Here is a 27,705-nt window from a genome sequence, read left to right as displayed (position 1 = left end):
GTTACACAAATATTTCCTGAAAAAAGTGCAGTAACTTTTCATACATGTGTCACTGGCATACATTATAAGCATTGTGCTGTAGAATACACAAAGTACAATATCCCAGTCTAGCGGAACCAAACCTGCAATGCAAAGTTGCCATAACAAAACATGACACAAAAGACAAGGCTATGAAGACTGAAATGAATCTGTCATTTCACGTAGCCTCTCTACTACAATGGTCTCGGTCACAGACAAGCAATGTTCCCTTTAAGCTGAGTGTTAATATGCCCTTGAAGAAAGAGCTCTTTGTCAATTTAAGTCATTCTTTTTTTTTTATCCTCAAAGCAAGTTTAACCTGATCCATGTTATGTAGAAGGATGCTTAGGTACATAATATCCATTGCTATACATGGTTAAACTCTAATGTGTGATCAGATGCAGCATTCATTAAACAGAAGCACTTCTGCTTTACTTGTATTCTGAAATTCAGCCAAACAGAATTAGAAGAGAGAACAAAAGTGAAAGGGAATGCGTTAGATCCGTGGTTCAGTGGATAAATAATTACACGGATGATGTACATAAACAAATAACAGGTCTTTACTGGAGGAGGGTAATTTCTAGACTGGGGTACAGAGGCATGCGCACAGCTTATATACCGGTGTGGTTACTGCCGGTACAACAGTATACAGGAGCTGTAAAAAGTAGTTCTGACTTAAAGGCACATACACTACAATTCCTCCCTTTTTAGATTAATAATACTCCCTTAATATTCAAATAACAATTACATTTTTACATGTACATTCAATAACAAAAGTCCATTTATAGATTCAGTCTTTGGGGCGGCTTCCTGGCCCTTTCGGGATAGCGCCTTTCCGGAGGTTCTTGTTCTTGGTGCAGAGGCGATTCTGACCCCTGTTCATCGGGTAGTTCATCGGGTTCCACTGCTACTGGGTCTGAAGTAGATGCTACCGGTATGTCGGGTTCATCCCCAGGTACTCGAGACATGGGGTTGACGCATTCCTGTGATGCTAAGATCTGATCGACGTGGCGTCTCACAATGTTCTCCCCGACATCCACTGTGTACATTAATGGCCCCTGCCTTGTACATATCGTTCCGGGTTGCCACTTCTCTATAGTCACGGGCCAAGACTGGTTGCCCTACATTGAAGCTCCTTGTCGGCTTCTCGTTGAGGACAAACAATTCCAGCACATCAACATTTCTTCGCACATTTGGTCTGAGCAAGTCCAGACGAGATCTCAACCTTCGGTTAAAGAACATCATGGCCGGGGTCTGGTTGGTAACTGCATGTGTCGCATTTCGGTAGGCTAATAAGAAATTGTCCATCTTATGCTGTAGTGGAATTTCCTCGTCGCACATGGCCTTTATCGCCTTCTTAAAGGTTTGTACGAACCTCTCAGCCAATCCATTGGTGGCTGGATGATACGGGGCGGATGTGTAATGCCTTACCCCATTCCTTTTCATGAATTTTTGGAACTCGTCGGACACAAACTGTGGTCCATTATCAGAGCAGATCTGCTCTGGCAAACCGTTTCTGGCAAATATGGTCCATAGGACTGCAATCGTTTTCTCTGTAGTGGTTGAAGACATCTTTATCACCTCAGGCCACTTTGAATGAGCATCCACTGCTATTAAGAACATTGAGTCCATGAATGGACCAGCGAAATCAATATGCACCCGTTGCCATGGGGAGGAGGGCCACTCCCATGGGTGTAGAGGGGCATGTGGTGGTGCATTTTGGACCTTCGAGCATCCTAAGCAGCTCTTAAGTTAGGTCTTCGATTTGTTGATCGATTCCCAGCCACCACACAAGCCCTAGCAAGGCTTTTCATTTTCACTCCCCCCAGATGACCTTCATGTAGCTCCTTTAGCACTCTCTCCCTTAACTTGGGTGGAATCACCACTCTGGATCCACACATCACTGTCCCCTGGCATACTGACAGCTGTTCTCTTCTGGATGAGAATGCTGGCAACAGTGAGTCGCCATGTGTTGGCCATCCCCTCATCGTCAATTCATATACCCGTGACAGCGTCGGATCATTGCGGGTCTCCTTCTCTATATCCGCGTTTGTTACTGGCAATCGTTCAATTATCGACGAATAAAATATCTCGATAGGGTCCACTGCTGGTGCTTCCTCCACTGTAGGCAATGGCAGGCGCGATAGCCCATCAGCGTTCCCATGCTGTTTCGTGCCTTTATATTCTATTTCATATTGATTCGCCCCTAGAAACAGGGATCATCTTTGTAACCGCTGTGCAGTCATTACTGGAACGCCCTTCTTAGGATTAAAGATGGAGACAAGTGGTTGGTGGTCAGTCAGCAAGGTGAACTTCTGCCCATGCAGATAATGGTTGAATTTTTTTACTCCCCATACTAGGCTGAGGGCCTCCCTGTCAATCTGGGCGTAGTTGCGCTCGGCTGAGGTTAGTGACCGAGACGCAAAGGCTACTGGCCTCTCCAACCCGTCTGGGAATTTGTGCGACAGCACCGCTCCGATGCCGTAGGGTGATGCATCACATGCCAAACTAATTGGTAGTGCTGGGTTGAAATGGGCCAAAACCTCTTTTGATGTGATCAATTCTTCACACTTCTGGAAAGCTCGTCTACGTTCGTCATCCCACTTCCATGGTACCCGTTTGCAGTAGGGTGTTCAGCGGGTGTAATACCGTAGACAAATTTGGTAAGAACTTGTGGTAGTAGTTTACCAGCCCGAGGAACGACCTCAGTTGTGACACATTTTCTGGTGCTGGAGCCTTGACTACTGCCTCAATCTTTTCAGGGGACTCATGTAACCCCTCTTCATCGATGACGTGGCCGCAATACGAGATGTGTTTCTGGAAAAACTCGCACTTGTGGCGATTAGCTCGTAGCCCATATTCCTTTAATCTGGCGAGCACCTTCTCCAAGTTAGCGAGGTGATCACCGCCATTTTCGCCCGTGACCAAGATGTCGTCCAAATAACACTGGGTCCCTGGAATCCCTTGCAGGGCCTGATCCATCGCCCTTTGCCAGATAGCCGGAGCCGAGGCTACTCCAAACACCAGCCGGTTGTACTGATAGAGACCTTTATGGGTGTTGATCGTAAGGTAATGTTTCGAAGCTTCTTCTACATCCATTTGCAAGTACGCCTGAGCTAGATCAATTTTGGTGAAGCTTTTACCACCAGATAGCGAGGCGAAAATATCCTCAATTCGTGGAAGCGGATATTGCACCGTGTGAAGGACTGGGTTCACTGTCACCTTAAAATCCCCACAGATGCGGACCTTCTTTGGTTCCCCAGGCGTATTACTCAACGACCTCTTCATTACAGGAACGATAGGTGTAGCCCACTCGCTCCAGTCCACTTTAACGTTCCAACCCTTCCAGCTCTGCTTCAACCGCTGGTCTGATCGCATAAGGCACTGGTCTGGCCTTCAGAAACTTTGGGCTTGCATTATCCTCTATTTTAATTGTTGCTGTTATTCCTTTTAGTGTTCCTAGTCCCTCCTGGAACACTTCTTTTACGTCAGTTAGCATTTTTGACAGTCGTCCAGGTGTGACGTCGTCATCCTTTTTGGCCTCCACCTTCAGTGCCTGTATGGAATGCCAATCTAAATGTATCTTCCGGATCCATTCACATCCTAGCAGTGGTGGTCCTCCATTTGGCAATACATATATATCCATTTTAGGTATTTCCTGACCTTTATATGTCACTTTCACCCTTATTTTTCCTTTGGGGTAGACTTTTTGCCCCGTATAAGTCTTCAAGACAATCTCTGTAGCTTTCAAGAGTATGTGTGAAAATAGCCGCTTGTAGTCTCTTTTCCGCTGCAGCTTCGCAAAATGGCGTCTCCCGCACTCTTCCTTCTTCTCCGCGGCTCAATGGCGCCTCCCGCGCTCTCCCTGCTTCTCCGCGGCTCAATGGCGTCTCCCCTTGCTTCGCCCCGCGGATCCTGATCAGCCCGTGATCCCTGGCTGTGCTCTGCGCATTCTTCTCTTGATATTTGTCGACGCCGCTCAGTCTAGAACCCGGCTGTTTCTTACCCTCTCTCTCCGGTTTGCAGTATTTTTCCTCGACGCCGCTCGGTGATCAACCCCCGGCTGCGCCCTGCTCTCTTCACCCTCTTTCTTAACCCGTCGGCGCTGCCCGGCTCTCTCTCTCTGCCGTCGGTCGGCTCCAGCCGCCGCTGCTCGGGAAGGGTCTGCTCTGGACCTGTCGTCGGTCTCTTACTGTTCGTTATGGCTGGGGAACCAAGCCCGGCTCTCCACAGCCTCCCCAGCGAAGTTGGATCTCTGCCTGACTGCTGGGCGGTTACTCGCGGTCGACGCCCGTGTTCCTGGACTCGACTATTTTTTTAATTTATGTTGCAGGTAGATTCACATCAACACTCGTCGCCACTGTTAGATCTGTGGTTCAGTGGATAAATAATTACACAGATGATGTACATAAACAAATAACAGGTCTTTACTGGAGGAGGGTAATTTCTAGACTGGGGTACAGAGGCATGCGCACAGCTTATATACCAGTGTGGTTACTGCCGGTACTACAGTATACAGGAGCTGTAAAAAGTAGTTCTGACTTAAAGCACATACACTACAGAATGTTACTACTACTAAACTTGCAAGGGTCAACAAATTTTCATCTCCAAGTCTATTGCTAAGCTTTTATTCTGAATCTGCTTGGTTATGATGTAGTAAACCTGTATAAATTAACAGATGCATTTTTGGGGTGGAGGTAGGGAGTTTTAACCCACTGGTGTGGTGCCTTGTAGCACTAAAGAAGCAGAAGGTCATGACCAACTTTCTTGCACAACACTTAGCAAGGTAAATGGCCGGGCAGGGGAAGAGAAGAGGTAAGAAGTTAGGTGCTCATCCCTTTGTACAGCTCAGTAACTGTTTATATAGAGTAGCATAAGCAGAATCCTGGGACTAGATTGCTTCTACATCTTCAATTTTGGGGAACAGTAAAAGTAAAGATATCTGACTGCAAATCATATGACCTGTAATGCATATAAAAAATGTTTTAAAAATCATCACTGAGGCAAGCTTGTCACTCACCTTCTGTATCAAGATAAAGAGATGGTTCAGTTGATCATAGTTGAACTTGGCAGCAGCAGCAGCAATGATGGTGTGAATATTTTCAATGACAGTTGAAGACTGCCCTGACTTAATACAAAACAGTAATAGGTTTTAAATGACCTGGCCTGCAAGTTATATTACATCTGTCCTAAACATAATACATCTGCCCTTTATAGTAATAGATTCCACATCATCTCTCTGCCCCCCCTGCACTGCACAAAAAATAATCTTACTATTAGCACATAAAAGAGGGCCTCGGAATTTTAAACACAACCTCATACTGATAGCACATTAATTTAACTTACTACTGTTAGTGCAAACTCCAGCAACTAAGTCACATCTTCAGACAGCTTTTAAAGTCATCCAATATATACATTTTTAATACAATAGTGTGTTTTTGTCAGTCACATCAGCACACTACATAGCAGCCTCACTGCATTCAACACAGTGATAGTGTGACAATCACTGTACAATGCTTTGAAGATGTTTGAAAAGTAAGGATAGTACCGATATCCACCAAAAACAAAACTCCCTCTCAAAAATGGTTGCAATAGGTAAACCTTTGTCATCTCTACGTAGTACCTGAATGCGCCAAATCTTGGTCAGTTCATCCATAGAGAGTTTACTGCCCAGCAGTTCAATTATTCCCTTTATTCTATCACAGTACTGTGCTTGATCAATGTTTCCTGCAGAAGTAGAATAAAAGCATGAGGTTTTCTGAATATGGCACAGAAACTTAACTGTCCAAATTAGCATACTCAATTAGACCCAATCCACAAGATGATTCAACACCCTCCCAAGTATGGCTATGCTCTTTAATAAGCATAGACAGGAATGTGACGGTCTAGCGCCCAGATAGCCATCCAACTGCTGCAATGTAACTCCTCACGAGTAGGTTCAATGTGGTGTTACGAGAACTAAATGACATACACCACTAGAACCTGATCATGAAAATAAAAGATGGATTTTAATTATCGTTTCCAGCAATGGTAACATGATGCATCTGATATACATGTCTCTTTGCCAGTGTTTTGTAATGCATCATTCTCCAGCCAAAAGTGTAAAGGTCGGTACAGCATGTCCCTTTATAACTGTTGTGGATGTAGCACTAGTCACTCGAAAGATGTAGCACTAGTCACTCGAAAGATACAGAATTCCTACAGCCTGTTGGCCAGCAGTACAACTCTACATAAGTAGGAGGGGAAAATATTGCTGATGGATGCATCTTCTAATTTCTTCTTTCTCTTACGAGGGGGATGGACAGAAGAGAAAGAAGGGGACTAGACTTAGTCACTCCCTGCTGAGACTGGAAAACTTAATATGTTTAGGCATTGTAGCAACAATCTCACTCCGTGATCTGAAGCACTCGTACATCACCACACTGTGTACTTTTCAGTGCAGCAGCTAGTTAGACAGGCTATTTGTGATTGCAAATCTATGCTGAATTTTCTGACATCAGGTAGTGAATCAGTCAGTGTTTTTGAAAAAATTTAATGTTAACGGGTCTAAAGATTTCTGCGACTTTCAAAGTCTCGGTCTAAATAGTTAGTTCATTTTACAAAATAAAAAGGCCAATTTTAAATTTCTAACTTTTAGACTCAAGATACTTTGAATTTCAATGATAATTCACAATTCAGTCAGGAAATAGACACCACAAAGTGCATGCATTTGTCTAAATCCAAAAGTCACAGACTAAAAACAGATATTTATCTAATAGAGTAAATAGCAAATCCTCAATGACGGTCTCAATACTGATACAGTTGTCACACCTGTTGGTACAGTGCCTGCAGGTTTAAAATCTCTAAATTACACCATTGTTACAGTATCCTGTCAAATTTACTGTACCTTCAAGTGCTATTGACAGTACGGAATTTTCCACTAGCCAGTCTAATAACCGGTCTGTATCAATTGCATTTTTCACAGACTTTGATAAGGTACTGTCTTCAATCAGTTTAGTAACCTGAGGAATAAATGGAAATATTCTGGTTATTTTTGAATGAACTTCTCTCCAAACAAGTTTTGCTTTCATTTTGATAAGAGGGGGGAAAATTAATCTATGCTACAGGATGCAGACAAAATACACAAGTACACTATCCTGTTATTCAATGCAGATCTGCTTGAATTCAGATTTGTGAACATTAATCTGAGTAAAATTTGATGGGGGGGGGGGGGGGGGGGGGGTAAACTGCCACTGAGTATTAATCCTGTGATTCCCCATGAGTGAAATTCAGAGGAAAAAATGCTGATGCCATAGACTGAAAATAGAACATAGAAAACAAAAGGAATAAGACAAATCAGCCAATACAACTCATTTCTTGAAGTCCTCTTTCAGATGTACACGGATCTATTTACACCTCAATTGACAAGCTCAAATCCCTCTTCTGCCTATAAACTCTGTCCATTTTATTTTTGTAACACTTTAAACACCATATTGACAGCCTCGTCCTAAATGACCAAATTGTTAGCGAGAAGAAATTACTGGAATATGGCTTATGGCTTCCCTATAATTAACAGTTCTCACTCCTGCTTCTGAGTAAACACCTCTCCACATCCACCCCATTAATTTTCTCCTCGTGTTTGTGCAACATTCTGGCAGTCTGTGTCTATTTAATTATTAATGGTGTCTAGACACAAACTGCATTTACAGGAAAACCTTTACTCTGCCGACCATCTCTGATCAGAAACATTAAGGTAACGGTGTACACAGTATGTGGTTTGTATTTCAGTCAAATAGAATGTTGCTGAATTACAATAATCACTGTTCCAGAATCTGTTAATTTAGCATCCTCTGCTTTCTATAGCTTAATCAATATTCAAATCAGCTATCTACATTACCATTAATTCCATAACGTAACCTAAGCTTCAGACCATGTACATCTTATTAATTACTTAATGAAAATATAAGTAGAGAGAATATCTGGATAACCTTCATCCATCAATTCAATTACCCTGTCAAAGAACAACAGCAGATTAAAGATATGACTTGTCTCTAAAATCATGCCAACTCTACCATGTGGCAAAGTATCAATTTACAATATGCTCAAACAGCAGGGACACTGGTGGCTGCTGCCAGCACATAGGATGCAACGCCACACAAGAACTTCTTTTGGTAGCAGTAGTTAATGTGTGCCATAATTATTGATGATCGATAGTCAAACCTTCCCAAATGCTTGCTGTACCTGCATGTTAACTTTGTGTTTCCTGTACAAGGACACCCAAATCTCTCTGAACACCAACATTTAATAGTTTCTCACCATTTAAAAAATATTCTGTTTTTCTATTCTTCCTACCAAAGTGAATAACCACACATTTCCCCACATTATACAGAGATTCCCTCCTTTCTCGAGTAGCAGTGTTACATTTGCCCTATTTATATTTTCAAAAGACTAACTTACCTCTTTCAACGAATTCATTTTTGCACTGAAGTGGGGAGTTTTCAACATACGCAGGAGGATATCCAAACGGAGGTCATCTACAACAGTTACCAACTCTGGCTGAAACCGCATGCATAATAGTTTGATGGCAGAGAGGAGCTCAGGAATGGTCACCAGTCTCTGGATTGGACAGGAGACAGGAATTTAAAAATCATATTTTTGTAATTTTCAATACAAGGACCAAAAATGTGGTAACTTGCAAGTAACTTAAGACAAAGTGAAAGAATGAATGCCCTCCATATTCCTCTCTTTTCTTTGGACACAGTACCTTTACTGGAGCCAATCCTCTCTCAGGGACACTGGCATGAATAATAGCTAGCCTACAAGTTAACCTGTAGAAAGTGCTGCCTGAGGAATTGAGCTAGATTGCAAGTGGGCAGGAAGATTCAACCTGTGTTCTCAGTTTCAGGATGATGAATATGGCTGAGATTCACAAACCGTTCTAGTAACTTAAGCTTTTTAAACACTATAGCAATTTTACTCTTATGTTGTGCGTCCAACAGCAGTCTGCATCGCCAGGGTAGAATTACAGTATGCATCCCACTAGTTCCTGAAGGGAATTCTATTTTTGAAAAGCAGTTGACAATAACCTCCTTGGTTTTGTGAGCGAGGTGATGCCTGTTCCAGTGGTTGTAGAAGATCCCACGGCACCATTTCAAGAGTAAATAGCTCTCAGCATTCTGACCAATATTCCTCCCTCAACCAAACATCGCTACAAAAAAAAACTCAGATTAACTGGCCATTTAGCTTGTTTGCAGGACCTTTTTGTACACAAATTGGCTGCAATTGTTAACCACATAACAATGACTGCACTTCAAAAAATAATTAATTGACGTGAAAGGCTTTGGAATGTCCCAAGAGACACACGGCTCAGTATAAATACAAGCTCTTTCTTGGCAGCAAAAACCAGTCACCAATGCTTCACCATCAAGCACTGACTCTGATGGAACCGAGTTGACCCATAGGTCAAAGGCTGGCAAGTTCGTTGATTTTGAGGTTAAAAAATTACTCGTCAGCAGCAACTGCCCCATGAAGTCGATGCAAACAGCACATGATGGCATGCTATGCTTTGACAGAAACACAAAGATTGAGGATGATCATACATGCAGAAATGCCTATCAGAACTTTGAGGAAAACAGAAAGCTGTGTGTGGGCATCAAACTGGACAAAACAAGAAAATAAAAATGTTTTTTGACTAAAATAAATGAGCAAAAGAATGTCTGAATCTAGCAACGAGGCGATCGCCCTCATGATTCGCCGCACTTTTGTCTGCGTACAGTCTGAATTTGTGGGGAATGCTTCAAGGTTCAAGAGGCAAATCCCAGATTTTTTACGTCTTAAAAAAAGAGATTCTAGTAAGACTAAGGAGATAAAACACTTGCTTTAATGAAGGTAACTCAGAAAATCTAAGGAAGTTACCTTGTCTTTCAGATCTTTTTCTTCTAAACTTTGTACATATCGTATCATTTTATCAATGACAGGGTCCAGCATGGGCTGCAAAACAAAAAGTAACCCAAAAAGGAGTTTAGATTTTTATTTCAAGTCCACAACGTCTGCTTTGGAACAAATATTATGGCCCCTAAAAACAGTCTTATACAATTAGCTTGGTGAAAAGCTGGATGAAGTTTCCATTTTGTTCACTTGCTACAACTTGCAGTAAGTTAATTTCTATTTTAGACTTAACTATTCTACTGAAGACTTTGCGAGTATTGCTTACCTGTACTACTGTGGGATTTAAATATTCAGCACATACTCCCAAAGGCTGCACCAGTGCTGACACAGCCTAAAATAAAAACACATTAGAGGTTTAAAACAGAAGTCCTACAGTAACCAACCAGATTTATGCAATGAAATTAGTTTTGTAGTTTACAACATCATAGCAAGAATTAAGAGTCATAGGAAGTTAAAAAAATGACAAAACGTCATCGATAAAATATATTCTCCTTCAGATAACACTATGCAATTAAAGTTTTTAAGATTTGAAGTTAGCAAACGTAGCACCGTGGTAGACCAGGTTACAGTACAAAATATGGGGCAATACACAGTAATGGAGTGTACACTTGCATTCATGGACATCACCCACCAAGTCACTGAATTTAGTTGTGCTGTACAAAAAACTCCTAAACAGGGCTTCTCAAGTGGCTGGTTTCAAAGCAGCAGGGGGTCTATGAGCAGATCGCCCATCCACTTGCTTGCAGATGGTACAGTATTGCAAAAGGAGAACCATCAAAATAGTCAATCATCACCCCTTCGCGCGGTAGCCAGACATTTAAAAGATTACCACTACAAAATGTATTTAAAATATACAAGTTTAAAGTGTTGACAAATTATCTGGAAAGAGCTTCCATTACACCATTTTGAAAATAATTACTTACTGCAGTTTCGATATCCTCTGCGCCAAGCTTCAGCTGGATTGCTGAAAACCCACCCATCTCTCCAAACTAGAAAATAAAATACAATTCAACAACTAAATTGTTATGCTGATAGAGTTAGATGAGGAAAGACAGGAGGCGGCTCAAGTGGAGCATAAACGCAGGTATGGACTGGTTGGGTCGAATGGCCTATTCCTGTGCCGTATTATCCTATCTAAGTTAGTGATCATTTATTCAGTTTGTTTCAGAACACAATTGCATTAAAAAATAAGTTAAAATGCAGGGTAGAGCTCCTAGATGGAAACCAATTTCTCGAATTAACCAACTCCAACACTGTACTGAAATGCTTTCTGGGAGTAATTTACACAGCTGTTACTGAATGAGTTGGACAGGCACAGACACCAAGCTTTTCTGTTGGATGTTTATACTTTCCATTACCACTGCCATTAAGGTCGAAGTTTTTCCTATGCAGCTCCATGCCACATAAAAGAAAACATTTGACAAAGGTACGACCCTGGAGTATATAGTTTATAATGCGGGTAAGGAAGAGAATAAGAAAACAGAGGGTTTACTGAGAAGCTGGTTCTGGTAAGGTTAATCAGTAAGGACTCGAACCTCCTTCTGTGTCTGGAACCAGCCTGAGGATAGGAAAACTACTGTCAGGGCTGTTTGATACTGGGCACATATGGCAGCAAGGCTCTGTGATGGATCCATTTCCCCAAGTACCTTTATGAAACCTAGTTTCCCAACAGTTATGGGTACTGGATCAACTGTGCAAATTGTTAAGTTCTGGTAACCAGATGTTGAATTCTCAGGGAGGCTGCCAAATACAAACAAGCACTTGGTAAAGATACCAGGTGCTAACTCAAGTATAAATAGGAGATAATTCAATGCCAATCATTGCTGACATTTCTAACATAGTGCTGCTAGACTTAATGCTGATGAATTTTTCAACAAAGCTTTACACTTCAATACTGCCATGGAACCACAGTGAGCAATGACTGAGGTTGATTATTGACTTACAACCAGAATACAATGCTAGACAGTTGCTCGATGAAGTATTGTTAATAGGTGTGTATGTCCCTTTAAGGGAATAACTGGTCTCAGACTGCAGTACCGGCAATGACCACCCCTGTATAAAAGGCCCTAGCAGGCTTCTGTAGTTTCAGTTTCCAGGTTGTCTCCATTTAGTAAAGACCTGTTATAATCAACTCCTGCAGTCCGTGTCTCAATTATACACGGACATAATAATAGGAATTTAGTAAAATCATACAATGGCTATTTGAAATGTTCATACTTTCACCACTGAACGGTTAAGAAAATTCAATAGTACAATCAGATTACAGGTTGTTTTTGGATTGTGTTTGGAGAAATAACTGAGTTGTACAACACAAGGGTGAAGTACTGCTGGTTATTTAGTGGGACCATTTTAAAAAAGGTAAATTAAGAGCATCACTACTTTGTTTGTACAGAGCATTTTGGCTTACGTCCAAATTTTCCGGAGGCATCTGAGAACTAATGAGTTAAGTGCCAACACCAAATTATCAGAACTAGAGTGAAGAGATTTATTGGCACCAAGTCTAGTTAGCTGCTAGGGCCTAGGTGCTAGTTGAAAGCCCAGTCAGCCAGTCACAGCCAGTATCATGTCAAATTCCACCGATTTATGTGATGGTTCCCTGCGCTCACTCCAGTTGGTTTTCCAATAACAAAGTCTGTCCTGCAAAACCCTGAAAGCAAACCTCAGGTAGGAACTGCAGGTACAAGAGTGATTATCCATTGCTGAAGATGGTTACTAATATGCTGAGTAGGACTTGAAAGCAAAGATGAAAATCATGAAGACCTTCACCTCTATCTGAATTAGGGCTAAATCGCTCAACATCTAATGTACTTAAAAGTAGCACTATAGCCAATCACAAAACAAACTGCTTGTTTGTGAACTGCTACAGTTAATCCTTGTAATACATACATAGTCATGTTTTGGGCAAGAGAAGACCATTGGTTCAGCCAGCCCACCCTTTCAAACCATCTATGTTTCCGTACCAGGATTTTGGATACAATAGTCCTGTATTCACTTTCCCAATAGGAATTTATTTTTATAAAACTTGGTGTGGCTTTCTGTTCTACTATCCCTGCTGGTAATCTGTTCCACAGCTCAACCACCCTCTTACTAAGAAAATGTTGCTTAAATTTTCTATTCTCTTGTGACACTTTTAACTTTAAAACAGGTCCTCCAATTTCCAAATTATGTGCCTAACAAAAGATCTCTTCTGAATCCAAATTCTCCACATCCATTAAAATCTTAAAGACCTCCATCACATCCCCCTCATCTTCCTCTTCTCTGGAGGGGACATTTCTAGTGTTGACAATCTTTCCTCAGAACTTAGTCCTTTTAGTTCAGGGTTCAACCTAGTAGCTCTGCTGGACATCATCCTATAATTCTAAATCTTTCCTGTAAAATGGAGACCAAAACTGTCAAGAGTACACCAGATGTGCCTCATCAAGGCCAGATACAATTTCAACATATCTCATTCGACTTATAAGACACACCCCTAGGTATACATCCCAACATTTTACTATCTTTCTTCACCACCTTCAAACACTCAACTGACAGTTTTAAAAACCTACCCACACCATAATCTTCAGATTTATTTCCTGGTCTGTTATCGCAAGCAGATGGCCATTTAATATGGAATCCACATTCTTGCTTCTTCTGCCTAATCTTATGCCTTTACACTTATCCATGTTGAATGCAATCTGCCACCCCTCTGCCCATATCTCTCATTATTGCTCATTGATTAGCATCTAGGCCAATGCATCAAATTTGGTGTCATCTGCTATACACTTGGGACAATATTCTGCCCTCCAAGTCATTTAGAAAAATTAGCCCAAACAGAACTTGTGGGACTCGTCTGGTAACTAGTTTCCATTCTGACTCTTTGTTGTCTTCCTTCCAGCCACACAACAATCTAGTGCAACAGCTTTTCATCTATCTCATGGACCTTGTGATTTACTCTATTAGATAAGACAGCATCTACATCACTCTTTTCCACCAGATATGTAATCTCCTGAAAGAACTCCAATAAACTGGTCAAGATACAAACTGTCCCTTCTGAACCCAAGCTGATTGTTTTGAATCGCATTTGTCCATCCAAATTGTTCCTTCTATTATCTATCCCAATGAGCTTTGAAAGATATTGTTGAAGGGATCTACAATTTCCTCAGCCAACTCCATCAGTGCCCTTGAAAGAAAATTTTCAGAGCCTTGTTTATCTTCAACTTCCTAAAGTTTTGTACAACTGAAGGGCTATGGGGAAAGAGCAGGGGAGTGGGACTAATTGGATAGCTCTTTCAAAGAGCTGGCACAGGCAGGCTCGGCGAATGGCCTCCTTCTGTGCTCTATGATTCTATTCCTTCACTTGTGATACTAAAAGGTTTGTCGTCTCATCTCTAAAGTCCCCAACCTTTCAAGGGTAAAAACAGAAAACAAATCAGGAATTCTGCCACATCCCTCTCCTCAGACACCACCTTCTCACTGCCACTGGCAAGCAGTCCAATGTTCCTTCTGTACCCTTCCCTTCCACCTGATATAATTAAAGAATGCTGTTATTGTACTTTATATATTCTTCTATATTCCTCATACTTTTTCTCTCTGCCTCTCAACAGTTTGTTGACCTTTCAGTTTTATTTCATGGTTCTCCCTATCCTGTTCCTTCCCTGTATGTCAGAATGCTTTGTACACCCTTTCTCCCTAATGTCTTCCACGACCTCCCTTTTCATCTACTGCAGTATTTATTATATACAAGAATAAACAATGCAGCAAGAACACCAGATTATTTACAATACTTATACAGGATCCTTTAGGTTCTTCTGCAACCTGACAAGTACATAAAGAAAGTGAGGTGAGGTTGGGGGGGGGGGGGGGGGTGCGGGAAAGAGCAGGAGAGGTAGTAAAATAGAGTGGACTGCCTACCCGATTAACCAGATCTATGAGCCATCCATGAGGTTCCTGCAAAATAAAGATGAAAGTAACCAAAAAGATCTTTGTCAACAATTATAATCAGCAAAATCCAAGCTATAACTATACCACCAAACAATGTCATAGAATTCAGGGCTAGCCAGCTAGAAAATAAATATGGCTTCATGGGCTACTAAATAAACTCTGCTGTTACCGTATCATATATACCCAATTTCAAGAGCGATCCCCTCTGGGCAATCATCCAATTAGTGAACTCGATCATGTCATTCTTTTAAGTTACGGCATTTCTATTTGAAATCAAGGGATTAAATGCAAGGCTGAAACTGTACAATACAGAAACACATTCCACCAAGTGACACCAGAAAGAAGTAATCGACAAGTTCCCAAGCAGTGGTGGGGTTCATAATCCCTGTGAATTTAGAGGGCAGCAGACGAGTAAATGTGCACATCATGTGGCCATCGGACAAGCAGGAAAAGCGGCAATTTTCCTTGATTCGCTAATGAACTGTATAATATACATTCTAAAACCCAGCCATTCACCCTTTTGTTTTGGATCATCTAATACTTTTCATACCAAACTGCCTAGATGGGCAGATATCCTCAGTTGCACCTACATCAATGCGAAGGATATGAGAGCATCAATTATGATATGCTTTCTTTCAAGAGAACAAGTATTCAGTATTGGACAAAGTGATGTGATGCAAGTGAAACTCATACATAATTATCAGAAGGAATTCTAAATCTCATTTTTGGATTGTCCTAAATGTGTTTGCCAAACTAAAGAAGCTGGATCCAACACCAGAGCACTTGTTCAATAATTTTGAGCGCTGAAGTGCGTGCAAAGACAAAAGAACAAACAGAGTTGGTATCCCAAAGAACATGTCAATTAACAGTTACATAACTAACAAGATTATTCCACATGCTCAGTATCTTCCCCACCTCCCCTTCCCTCCCACCCCACGCAGGCAAGACACACTTCTGATTTTTAAATGTTATGTTGCCAAAGTTTTCAAAGAATTGAGAATTCCTAAAGGAGACCTGGGGTGAGAGCAGAAAGTTATGGAAGATATCACTCCATACCTGCACATAGAGCAGAGCAAGAGCAGAGCATGGGAAAGACCATTCACACAATGGATGGAATTCTCATGAACACGACTACACACATTCTGCCCTGCCCATGCCTTCAATTTAGTTGGGCAGGCGGCCCAGAAGTCAAAAGAATCATGCCCTGTACGAGCAGCCCTTCACAGCTCAACCCTGGTCTTGCTTGGTCAACTACCTATGGACTCAAGAGTTCCTGCAATCCATTGCGAGGACAAAGATGCATCACAACTGAGTTGCTGATATATATATACTAGCTGAAGTGCCCGGCGGGTACCGAGGGTCTGTTGAGGGCATGTTGTTGTTGGAAGAGAGCGCGCGCACGACCAGGGGGGGGGGGGGGGGGGGGGGAGGGGAACGGGGGACAGGGGACTGGGGGGGGGGGGGGGGGGGAACGGGGGGTGACGGGGGACAGGGGGGGGGACGGGGGACAGGGGGGGGGACGGGGGACAGGGGGGGGGACGGGGGACAGGGGGGGGACGGGGGGACAGGGGGGGGACGGGGGACAGGGGGGGGGACGGGGGACAGGGGGGGGACGGGGGACAGGGGGGGGACGGGGGACAGGGGGGGGGACGGGGGACAGGGGGGGGGGACGGGGGGACAGGGGGGGGGACGGGGGACAGGGGGGGGGACGGGGGGACAGGGGGGGGGACGGGGGACAGGGGGGGGGACGGGGGACAGGGGGGGGGACGGGGGACAGGGGGGGGGACGGGGGACAGGGGGGGGGACGGGGGACAGGGGGGGGACGGGGGACAGGGGGGGGGACGGGGGACAGGGGGGGGACGGGGGACAGGGGGGGGACGGGGGACAGGGGGGGGGACGGGGGACAGGGGGGGGGACGGGGGAGGACGGGGGACAGGGGGGGGGACGGGGGGACAGGGGGGGGGACGGGGGACAGGGGGGGGGACGGGGGACAGGGGGGGGGACGGGGGGACAGGGGGGGGACGGGGGACAGGGGGGGGACGGGGGACAGGGGGGGGGGACGGGGGACAGGGGGGGGGACGGGGGACAGGGGGGGGGACGGGGGACGACGGGGGACAGGGGGGGGGACGGGGGACAGGGGGGGGGGGGACGGGGGACAGGGGGGGGACGACGGGGACGGGACGGGGGACAGGGGGGGGACGACGGGGGACAGGGGGGGGGACGACGGGGGACAGGGGGGGGACAGGGGGGGGGGGGGGACGGGGGACGGGGGGGGGGGACGACGGGGGACGACGGGGGGGGGGACGACGGGGGGGGGGACGACGGGGGACAGGGGGGGGGGGACGACGGGGGACAGGGGGGGGGACGACGGGGGACAGGGGGGGGACGACGGGGGACGGGGGGGGGGGGGACGGGGGACGGGGGGGGGGGGACGACGGGGGACGGGGGGGGGGACGACGGGGGACGGGGGGGGGGGACGACGGGGGACGGGGGGGGACGACGGGGGACGGGGGGGGACGACGGGGGACGGGGGGGGGACGACGGGGGACGGGGGGGGGACGACGGGGGACGGGGGGGGGGGGGACGACGGGGGACGGGGGGGGGGGGACGACGGGGGACGGGGGGGGGGGACGACGGGGGACGGGGGGGGGGACGACGGGGGACAGGGGGGGGGACGACGGGGGACGGGGGGGGGGGACGACGGGGGACAGGGGGGGGGGACGACGGGGGACAGGGGGGGGACGACGGGGGAGGACGACGGGGGACAGGGGGGGGGACGACGGGGACAGGGGGGGGACGACGGGGGACAGGGGGGGGGACGACGGGGGACAGGGGGGGGACGACGGGGGACAGGGGGGGACGACGGGGGACAGGGGGGGGACGACGGGGGGACAGGGGGGGGACGACGGGGGACAGGGGGGGGACGACGGGGGACAGGGGGGGGACGACGGGGGACAGGGGGGGACGACGGGGGACAGGGGGGGACGACGGGGGACAGGGGGGGGACGACGGGGGACAGGGGGGGACGACGGGGGACAGGGGGGGGACGACGGGGGACAGGGGGGGGACGACGGGGGACGACGGGTGGGACGACGGGGGACAGGGGGACGACGACGGGGGACAGGGGGGGGGACGACGGGGGGACAGGGGGGGGGACGACGGGGGACGGGGGGGGGACGACGGGGGACAGGGGGGGGGACGACGGGGGACAGGGGGGGGGACGACGGGGGACAGGGGGGGGGACGACGGGGGACAGGGGGGGGGACGACGGGGGACAGGGGGGGGACGACGGGGGACAGGGGGGGGGACGACGGGGGACAGGGGGGGGGGACGACGGGGGACGGGGGGGGACGACGGGGGACAGGGGGGGGGACGACGGGGGACAGGGGGGGGGACGACGGGGGACAGGGGGGGGACGACGGGGGACAGGGGGGGGACGACGGGGGACAGGGGGGGGACGACGGGGGGACAGGGGGGGGACGACGGGGGACAGGGGGGGGACGACGGGGGACAGGGGGGGGGACGACGGGGGACAGGGGGGGGACGACGGGGGGACAGGGGGGGGGACGACGGGGGACAGGGGGGGGGACGACGGGGGACAGGGGGGGGGACGACGGGGGACAGGGGGGGGGACGACGGGGGGACAGGGGGGGGGACGACGGGGGACAGGGGGGGGGGGACGACGGGGGACAGGGGGGGGGACGACGGGGGACAGACGACAGGGGACAGGGGGGGGGGGGGCGACGGGGGACAACGACGGGGGACGGGGGGGGGGGACGGTGGACAGGGGGGGGGGGACACGGGGGACAGGGGGGGGGGACGGGGGACAGGGGGGGGACGACGGGGGACGGGGGGGGGGGGACGACGGGGGACGGGACGGGGGGGGGGGGGACGACGGGGGGACAGGGGGGGGGACGACGGGGGACAGGGGGGGGGGGACGACGGGGGACAGGGGGGGGGGGACGACGGGGGACAGGGGGGGGGACGACGGGGGACAGGGGGGGGGGACGACGGGGGACAGGGGGGGGGGACGACGGGGGACAGGGGGGGGGGACGACGGGGGACAGGGGGGGGGACGACGGGGGGACAGGGGGGGGGGACGACGGGGGACAGGGGGGGGGGACGACGGGGGACAGGGGGGGGGACGACGGGGGGACAGGGGGGGGGGACGACGGGGGACGGGGGGGGGGGGGACGGGGGACGGGGGGGGGGACGACGGGGGACGGGGGGGGGGACGACGGGGGACGGGGGGGGGGGACGACGGGGGACGGGGGGGGGGACGACGGGGGACGGGGGGGGGGGGGACGACGGGGGACGGGGGGGGGGACGACGGGGGACGGGGGGGGGGGACGACGGGGGACAGGGGGGGGACGACGGGGGACAGGGGGGGGGGACGACGGGGGACAGGGGGGGGGGACGACGGGGGGACAGGGGGGGGGACGACGGGGGACAGGGGGGGGGGGACGACGGGGGACAGGGGGGGGGACGACGGGGAGGGAGGGACGACGGGGGACAGGGGGGGGGACGACGGGGACAGGGGGGGGGACGACGGGGGACAGGGGGGGGACGACGGGGGACAGGGGGGGGGACGACGGGGGACAGGGGGGGACGACGGGGGACAGGGGGGGGACGACGGGGGACAGGGGGGGACGACGGGGGACAGGGGGGGACGACGGGGGACAGGGGGGGACGACGGGGGACAGGGGGGGACGACGGGGGACAGGGGGGGACGACGGGGGACAGGGGGGGACGACGGGGGACAGGGGGGGGACGACGGGGGACAGGGGGGGGACGACGGGGGGACAGGGGGGGACGACGGGGGACAGGGGGGGGACGACGGGGGACAGGGGGGGACGACGGGGGACAGGGGGGGGACGACGGGGGACAGGGGGGGGGACGACGGGGGACAGGGGGGGGACGACGGGGGACAGGGGGGGGACGACGGGGGACAGGGGGGGGGACGACGGGGGACAGGGGGGGGGACGACGGGGGACAGGGGGGGGGACGACGGGGGACAGGGGGGGGGACGACGGGGGACAGGGGGGGGACGACGGGGGACAGGGGGGGGACGACGGGGGACAGGGGGGGGACGACGGGGGACAGGGGGGGGACGACGGGGGACAGGGGGGGGACGACGGGGGACAGGGGGGGGACGACGGGGGACAGGGGGGGGGACGACGGGGGACAGGGGGGGGACGACGGGGGACAGGGGGGGGACGACGGGGGACAGGGGGGGGACGACGGGGGACAGGGGGGGGGACGACGGGGGACAGGGGGGGGACGACGGGGGACAGGGGGGGGACGACGGGGGACAGGGGGGGGGACGACGGGGGACAGGGGGGGGGACGACGGGGGACAGGGGGGGGGACGACGGGGGACAGGGGGGGGGACGACGGGGGACAGGGGGGGACGACGGGGGACAGGGGGGGGGACGACGGGGGACAGGGGGGGGGACGACGGGGGACAGGGGGGGGGACGACGGGGGACAGGGGGGGGACGACGGGGGACAGGGGGGGGACGACGGGGGACAGGGGGGGGACGACGGGGGACAGGGGGGGGACGACGGGGGGGGACGACGGGGGGACGGGGGGGGGGGACGACGGGGGACGGGGGGGGGGGACGACGGGGGACGGGGGGGGGGGGACGACGGGGGACGGGGGGGGGGACGACGGGGGACGGGGGGGGGGACGACGGGGGACGGGGGGGACGACGGGGGACGGGGGGGGGACGACGGGGGACGGGGGGGGGGACGACGGGGGACAGGGGGGGGGGACGACGGGGGACAGGGGGGGGGGACGACGGGGGACAGGGGGGGGGACGACGGGGGACAGGGGGGGGGGACGACGGGGGACAGGGGGGGGGGACGACGGGGGACAGGGGGGGGGGACGACGGGGGACAGGGGGGGGGGACGACGGGGGACAGGGGGGGGACGACGGGGGACAGGGGGGGGACGACGGGGGGACAGGGGGGGGGACGACGGGGGACAGGGGGGGGACGACGGGGGACAGGGGGGGGACGACGGGGGACAGGGGGGGGGACGACGGGGGACGGGGGGGGGGACGACGGGGGACGGGGGGGGGGGACGACGGGGGACGACGGGGGACAGGGGGGGGGACAGGGGGACAGGGGGGGGGACGACGGGGGACAGGGGGGGGGGACGACGGGGGACGGGGGGGACAGGGACGGGGACGACGGGGGACAGGGGGGGGGACGACGGGGGACAGGGGGGGGGACGACGGGGGACAGGGGGGGGGGGACGACGGGGGGACAGGGGGGGGACGACGGGGGACAGGGGGGGGGACGACGGGGGACGACGACGGGGGACAGGGGGGGGGGACGACGGGGGACAGGGGGGGGACGACGGGGGACAGGGGGGGGGACGACGGGGGGACAGGGGGGGGGGGGACGGGGGACAGGGGGGGGACGACGGGGGACAGGGGGGGACGACGACGGGGGACAGGGGGGGGGACGACGGGGGGACAGGGGGGGGACGACGGGGGGACAGGGGGGACGACGACGGGGGACAGGGGGGGGACGACGGGGGACAGGGGGGGGGACGACGGGGGACGACGGGGGGACGACGGGGGACAGGGGGGGGGACGACGGGGGACAGGGGGGGGACGACGGGGGGACAGGGGGGGGGACGACGGGGGACAGGGGGGGGGACGACGGGGGACAGGGGGGGGACGACGGGGGACGACGGGGGACAGGGGGGGGGACGACGGGGGACAGGGGGGGGACGACGGGGGGACAGGGGGGGGGACGACGGGGGACAGGGGGGGGGACGACGGGGGACAGGGGGGGGGACGACGGGGGACAGGGGGGGGGACGACGGGGGACAGGGGGGGGACGACGGGGGACAGGGGGGGGACGACGGGGGGACAGGGGGGGGGACGACGGGGGACAGGGGGGGGGACGACGGGGGACAGGGGGGGGGACGACGGGGGACAGGGGGGGGACGACGGGGGACAGGGGGGGGACGACGGGGGACAGGGGGGGGACGACGGGGGACAGGGGGGGGACGACGGGGGACAGGGGGGGGGACGACGGGGGGACAGGGGGGGGGACGACGGGGGGACAGGGGGGGGGACGACGGGGGACGGGGGGGGACGACGGGGGACAGGGGGGGGACGACGGGGGACAGGGGAGGGGACGACGGGGGACAGGGGGGGGGACGACGGGGGACAGGGGGGGGGACGACGGGGGACAGGGGGGGGACGACGGGGGGACAGGGGGGGGACGACGGGGGACAGGGGGGGGGACGACGGGGGACAGGGGGGGGACGACGGGGGACAGGGGGGGGACGACGGGGGACAGGGGGGGGACGACGGGGGACAGGGGGGGGACGACGGGGGACAGGGGGGGGACGACGGGGGACAGGGGGGGGGGGACGACGGGGGACAGGGGGGGGGACGACGGGGGACAGGGGGGGGGACGACGGGGGACAGGGGGGGGGACGACGGGGGACAGGGGGGGGGGACGACGGGGGACAGGGGGGGGGACGACGGGGGACAGGGGGGGGACGACGGGGGACAGACGACAGGGGACAGGGGGGGGGACGACGGGGGACAGGGGGGGGGGACGACGGGGGACGGGGGGGGGGGCGACGGGGGACAACGACGGTGGACGGGGGGGACGGGGGGGGGGGACGGGGGACAGGGGGGGGGGGGGGACACGGGGGACAGGGGGGGGGGACGGGGGGACAGGGGGGGGACGACGGGGGACGGGGGGGGGGGGACGACGGGGGACGGGACGGGGGGGGGGGGGGGGACGGGGGACAGGGGGGGGGGACGACGGGGGACAGGGGGGGGGAGACGACGGGGGGACAGGGGGGGGGGACGACGGGGGACAGGGGGGGGGGGACGACGGGGGACAGGGGGGGGGGACGACGGGGGACAGGGGGGGGGACGACGGGGGGGGGGGGACGGGGGGACAGGGGACAGGGGGGGGACACGGGGGGGGGACGGGGGAGGGGACACGGAGGACGGGGGACAGGGGACAGGCTTTCGACTCCATCTGGCATGACGGTTTATTCCTGAAACTTATCGAAAGTGGGGGTAGGAGGGAAAACATATGATGTAATTAAATCAATGTATACAAACAACAAATGTGCAGTAAAAATTGGAGACAAACAAACAAAATACTTCCCACAGGGGGCGGGGTGTGACGCAGGGCTCGCCAATCTCACCGACACTCTTTAATATTTACATAAATGGATTGGCAAAACTACTTGAACAATCTACAGCACCCGGCCTCACCCTATATGAATCCAAGGTTAAATTCCTCCTCTATGCAGACGACCTGGTTCTGCTGTCACCTACTAAAGAGGGGCTACAGCAAAACCTGGACCTGCTGGAGTCGTACTGCCAGACTTGGGCCCTGACAATAAATCCCCAAAAAACCAAAGTCCTTGTGTTCCAGCAAAGATCCAAACATCAGGGACCCAAAATAAATTTCACAGTAGGAACAACCAAAATTGAACAAACCACTAACTACACATACTTGGGCTTAAAAATCAGTTCTACGGGAAACTTCAAACTGGCTGTGAATGAACTGAAAGAGAAAGCAAGAAGGGCTTTCTATGCCATCAAAAAATCAATCCAAATAGAAATCCCAATTAGCATTTGGCTCAAAATTTTCAAATCAGTAATTGAACCAATTGCACTCTATGGCAGTGAGGTATGGGGACCGCTAACTCAACAAGAATTTGCAAAATGGGACAAACACCCAATTGAGATCCTACATGCAGAATTCTGTAAAAGTATCCTCCGGACTCAAAGGAAAACAGTAAACAATGCATGCAGGGCAGAACTAGGCCAATATCCATTAATAATCACTATCCAAAAAAGAGCCACCAAATTTTGGAATCACCTACAAATGAGCAATCCCCAATGCTATCACTACGACGCCCTGAAATGCCAAGAGCTGACCATAAAGAAGAATACCCTCAGTCAACTAGTCCTGGGACTCAGTGAAGTAACTACTAACAATACTAACAATAACCAGCCCCAGGACAGTGACAGGGTAACACAAAGAATTCGACCCAACACAATCGTCGCTAAGCAAAAGGAAAAATATCTGACATATTGGGCAGAAACAACAAAAACCCAAAGCAAACTCAATTGCTACTTGGCCCTAAACAGACAATACAACATAGCTGATTACCTGACCATGGTAAAGGATAACAAACTGAGAAGAACCTTGACAAGGTACAGACTTAGCGAACATAGCCTAGCGATCGAAAAAGGCAGACACAGGCAGACCAGGCTGCCAAGAGAGGACAGGATATGCTCTCACTGCAGTCAGGGAGTGGTGGAGACAGAGATGCACTTCCTCACAGCCTGTGGAAAATATCAGGGCATCAGGGAGAATTTCTACCAAAAATTCACACAAATATGCCCTGATTTCAGAAATCTGAATGACAACCAAAAACTCCCATTCCTACTGGGAGAGGAGAGAAGCTGTATAACACTGGCGGCACACTATGTTACAGCTTGCCATGAACAGAGGGACAACCAGTAAACTAAGAAAAGAATATATATAAACAAAGCGAATGTATATTTATACACTCAGGGATATACCTGTTTATACACTGTATGAATAGAACTGCGTTTATGTGCTAAACCATAAATGTATTTTGATGCTTTGGCAACATAAGATGTAACTTATCATGCCAATAAAGCGATTTGAATTGTGAATTGTGACAGGGGGGGGGGACGGGGGACGGGGGGGGAGACGGGGGACAGGGGGGGAGACGGGGGACAGGGGGGGAGACGGGGGACAGGGGGGGAGACGGGGGACAGGGGGGGGAGACGGGGGACAGGGGGGGGAGACGGGGGACAGGGGGGGAGACGGGGGACAGGGGGGGGAGACGGGGGACAGGGGGGGAGACGGGGGACAGGGGGGGAGACGGGGGACAGGGGGGGAGACGGGGGACAGGGGGGGAGACGGGGGGACAGGGGGGGAGACGGGGGACAGGGGGGGAGACGGGGGACAGGGGGGGGAGACGGGGGACAGGGGGGGAGACGGGGGACAGGGGGGGAGACGGGGGACAGGGGGGGAGACGGGGGACAGGGGGGGAGACGGGGGACAGGGGGGGAGACGGGGGACAGGGGGGGAGACGGGGGACAGGGGGGGAGACGGGGGACAGGGGGGGAGACGGGGGACAGGGGGGGAGACGGGGGGACAGGGGGGGAGACGGGGGACAGGGGGGGGAGACGGGGGACAGGGGGGGGAGACGGGGGGACAGGGGGGGAGACGGGGGACAGGGGGGGAGACGGGGGACAGGGGGGGGAGACGGGGGACAGGGGGGGGGAGACGGGGGACAGGGGGGGGAGACGGGGGACAGGGGGGGGAGACGGGGGACAGGGGGGGAGACGGGGGACAGGGGGGGAGACGGGGGACAGGGGGACGGAGGGGGACGGACGGACGGGGGGGGACGGGGGACACGGGGGACACGGGGGACAGGGACGGGGGGGGAGGGACGGGGGACAGTGGGGGAGGGGACGGGGGACAGGGGGGGGAGGGACGGGGGACAGGGGGGGAGGGACGGGGGGACAGGGGGGGGAGGGACGGGGGACAGGGGGGGAGGGACGGGGGACGGGACGGGGGAGGGACGGGGGACGGGACGGGGGACAGGGGGGAGGGACGGGGGGACAGGGGGGGACGGGACGGGGGACAGGGGGGACGGGACGGGGGACAGGGGGGAGGGACGGGGGACAGGGGGGGAGGGACGGGGGACAGGGGGGGAGGGACGGGGGACAGGGGGGGAGGGACGGGGGACAGGGGGGAGGGACGGGGGACAGGGGGGAGGGACGGGGGACAGGGGGGAGGGACGGGGGACAGGGGGGAGGGACGGGGGACAGGGGGGAGGGACGGGGGGAGGGACGGGGGACAGGGGGGAGGGACGGGGGACAGGGGGGGAGGGACGGGGGACAGGGGGGAGGGACGGGGGACAGGGGGGGAGGGACGGGGGACAGGGGGGAGGGACGGGGGACAGGGGGGGAGGGACGGGGGACAGGGGGGAGGGACGGGGGACAGGGGGGGAGGGACGGGGGGAGGGGGGGAGGGACGGGGGACGGGGGACGACGGGGACAGGGGGGGGAGACGGGGGACAGGGGGGGGGGACGGGGGGGGGGGGGACAGGACGGGGGGGGACGGGACAGGGGGGACGGACAGGGGGGGGAGACGGACAGGGGGGGAGACGGGGAGACAGGGGGGGGAGACGGGGGACAGGGGGGGAGACGGGGGACAGGGGGGGGAGACGGGGGACAGGGGGGGAGACGGGGGACAGGGGGGGAGACGGGGGACAGGGGGGGGAGACGGGGGACAGGGGGGGAGACGGGGGACAGGGGGGGAGACGGGGGACAGGGGGGGGAGACGGGGGACAGGGGGGGGAGACGGGGGACAGGGGGGGAGACGGGGGACAGGGGGGGAGACGGGGGACAGGGGGGGAGACGGGGGACAGGGGGGGGAGACGGGGGACAGGGGGGGAGACGGGGGACAGGGGGGGAGACGGGGGACAGGGGGGGGAGACGGGGGACAGGGGGGGGAGACGGGGGACAGGGGGGGAGACGGGGGACAGGGGGGGGAGACGGGGGACAGGGGGGGGAGACGGGGGACAGGGGGGGAGACGGGGGACAGGGGGGGAGACGGGGGACAGGGGGGGGAGACGGGGGACAGGGGGGGAGACGGGGGACAGGGGGGGAGACGGGGGACAGGGGGGGAGACGGGGGACAGGGGGGGGAGACGGGGGACAGGGGGGGAGACGGGGGACAGGGGGGGAGACGGGGGACAGGGGGGGAGACGGGGGACAGGGGGGGAGACGGGGGACAGGGGGGGAGACGGGGGGACAGGGGGGGAGACGGGGGACAGGGGGGGAGACGGGGGACAGGGGGGGAGACGGGGGACAGGGGGGGAGACGGGGGACAGGGGGGGAGACGGGGGACAGGGGGGGGAGACGGGGGACAGGGGGGGGAGACGGGGGACAGGGGGGGAGACGGGGGACAGGGGGGGAGACGGGGGACAGGGGGGGAGACGGGGGACAGGGGGGGAGACGGGGGACAGGGGGGGAGACGGGGGACAGGGGGGGAGACGGGGGACAGGGGGGGAGACGGGGGACAGGGGGGACGGGGGAGACGGGGGACAGGGGGGGAGACGGGGGACAGGGGGGGGAGACGGGGGACAGGGGGGGAGACGGGGGACAGGGGGGGAGACGGGGGACAGGGGGGGAGACGGGGGACAGGGGGGGAGACGGGGGACAGGGGGGGAGACGGGGGACAGGGGGGGAGACGGGGGACAGGGGGGGAGACGGGGGACAGGGGGGGAGACGGGGGACAGGGGGGGGAGACGGGGGACAGGGGGGGAGACGGGGGACAGGGGGGGAGACGGGGGACAGGGGGGGAGACGGGGGACAGGGGGGGGAGACGGGGGACAGGGGGGAGACGGGGGACAGGGGGGGAGACGGGGGACAGGGGGGGAGACGGGGGACAGGGGGGGAGACGGGGGACAGGGGGGGAGACGGGGGACAGGGGGGGGAGACGGGGGACAGGGGGGGAGACGGGGGACAGGGGGGGAGACGGGGGACAGGGGGGGAGACGGGGGACAGGGGGGGGGAGACGGGGGGACAGGGGGGGGAGACGGGGGACAGGGGGGACGAGACGGGGGGGGGACGGGGGACACGGGGGACAGGGACGGGGGACACGGGGGACAGGGACGGGGGACAGGGGACAGGGACGGGGGACAGGGACGGGGGACAGGGACGGGGGACAGGGACGGGGGACAGGGGGGGGAGGGAAGGGGGACAGGGGGGGGGAGGGACGGGGACAGGGGGGAGGAGG

The 27,705-nt window shown here is 55.7% G+C and overlaps 1 protein-coding gene across 1 annotated transcript in view; it reads right to left on the bottom strand.

Annotated features, from left to right (window-relative positions):
• Nucleotides 1–27,705, bottom strand: part of usp24 (ubiquitin specific peptidase 24) — a 221,375-nt gene that overhangs the window by 137,614 nt on the left and 56,056 nt on the right. Inside the window, 8 exon segments of the mRNA XM_085983153.1 lie at nt 5,039–5,146; nt 5,642–5,745; nt 6,905–7,019; nt 8,455–8,613; nt 9,913–9,987; nt 10,211–10,276; nt 10,869–10,934; nt 14,836–14,871. Of these exon segments, the coding sequence (XP_085839279.1) occupies nt 5,039–5,146; nt 5,642–5,745; nt 6,905–7,019; nt 8,455–8,613; nt 9,913–9,987; nt 10,211–10,276; nt 10,869–10,934; nt 14,836–14,871 (729 nt within the window).

Source organism: Somniosus microcephalus, chromosome 3 (genome assembly GCF_052327205.1).
Source record: "Somniosus microcephalus isolate GS21.2 chromosome 3, FLI_Smic_1.0, whole genome shotgun sequence".
Classification (NCBI taxonomy): Eukaryota; Metazoa; Chordata; class Chondrichthyes; order Squaliformes; family Somniosidae; genus Somniosus; species Somniosus microcephalus.
Note: the sequence above shows the minus strand (reverse complement) of the source record. Positions and strands in the feature narration are given on the sequence as shown.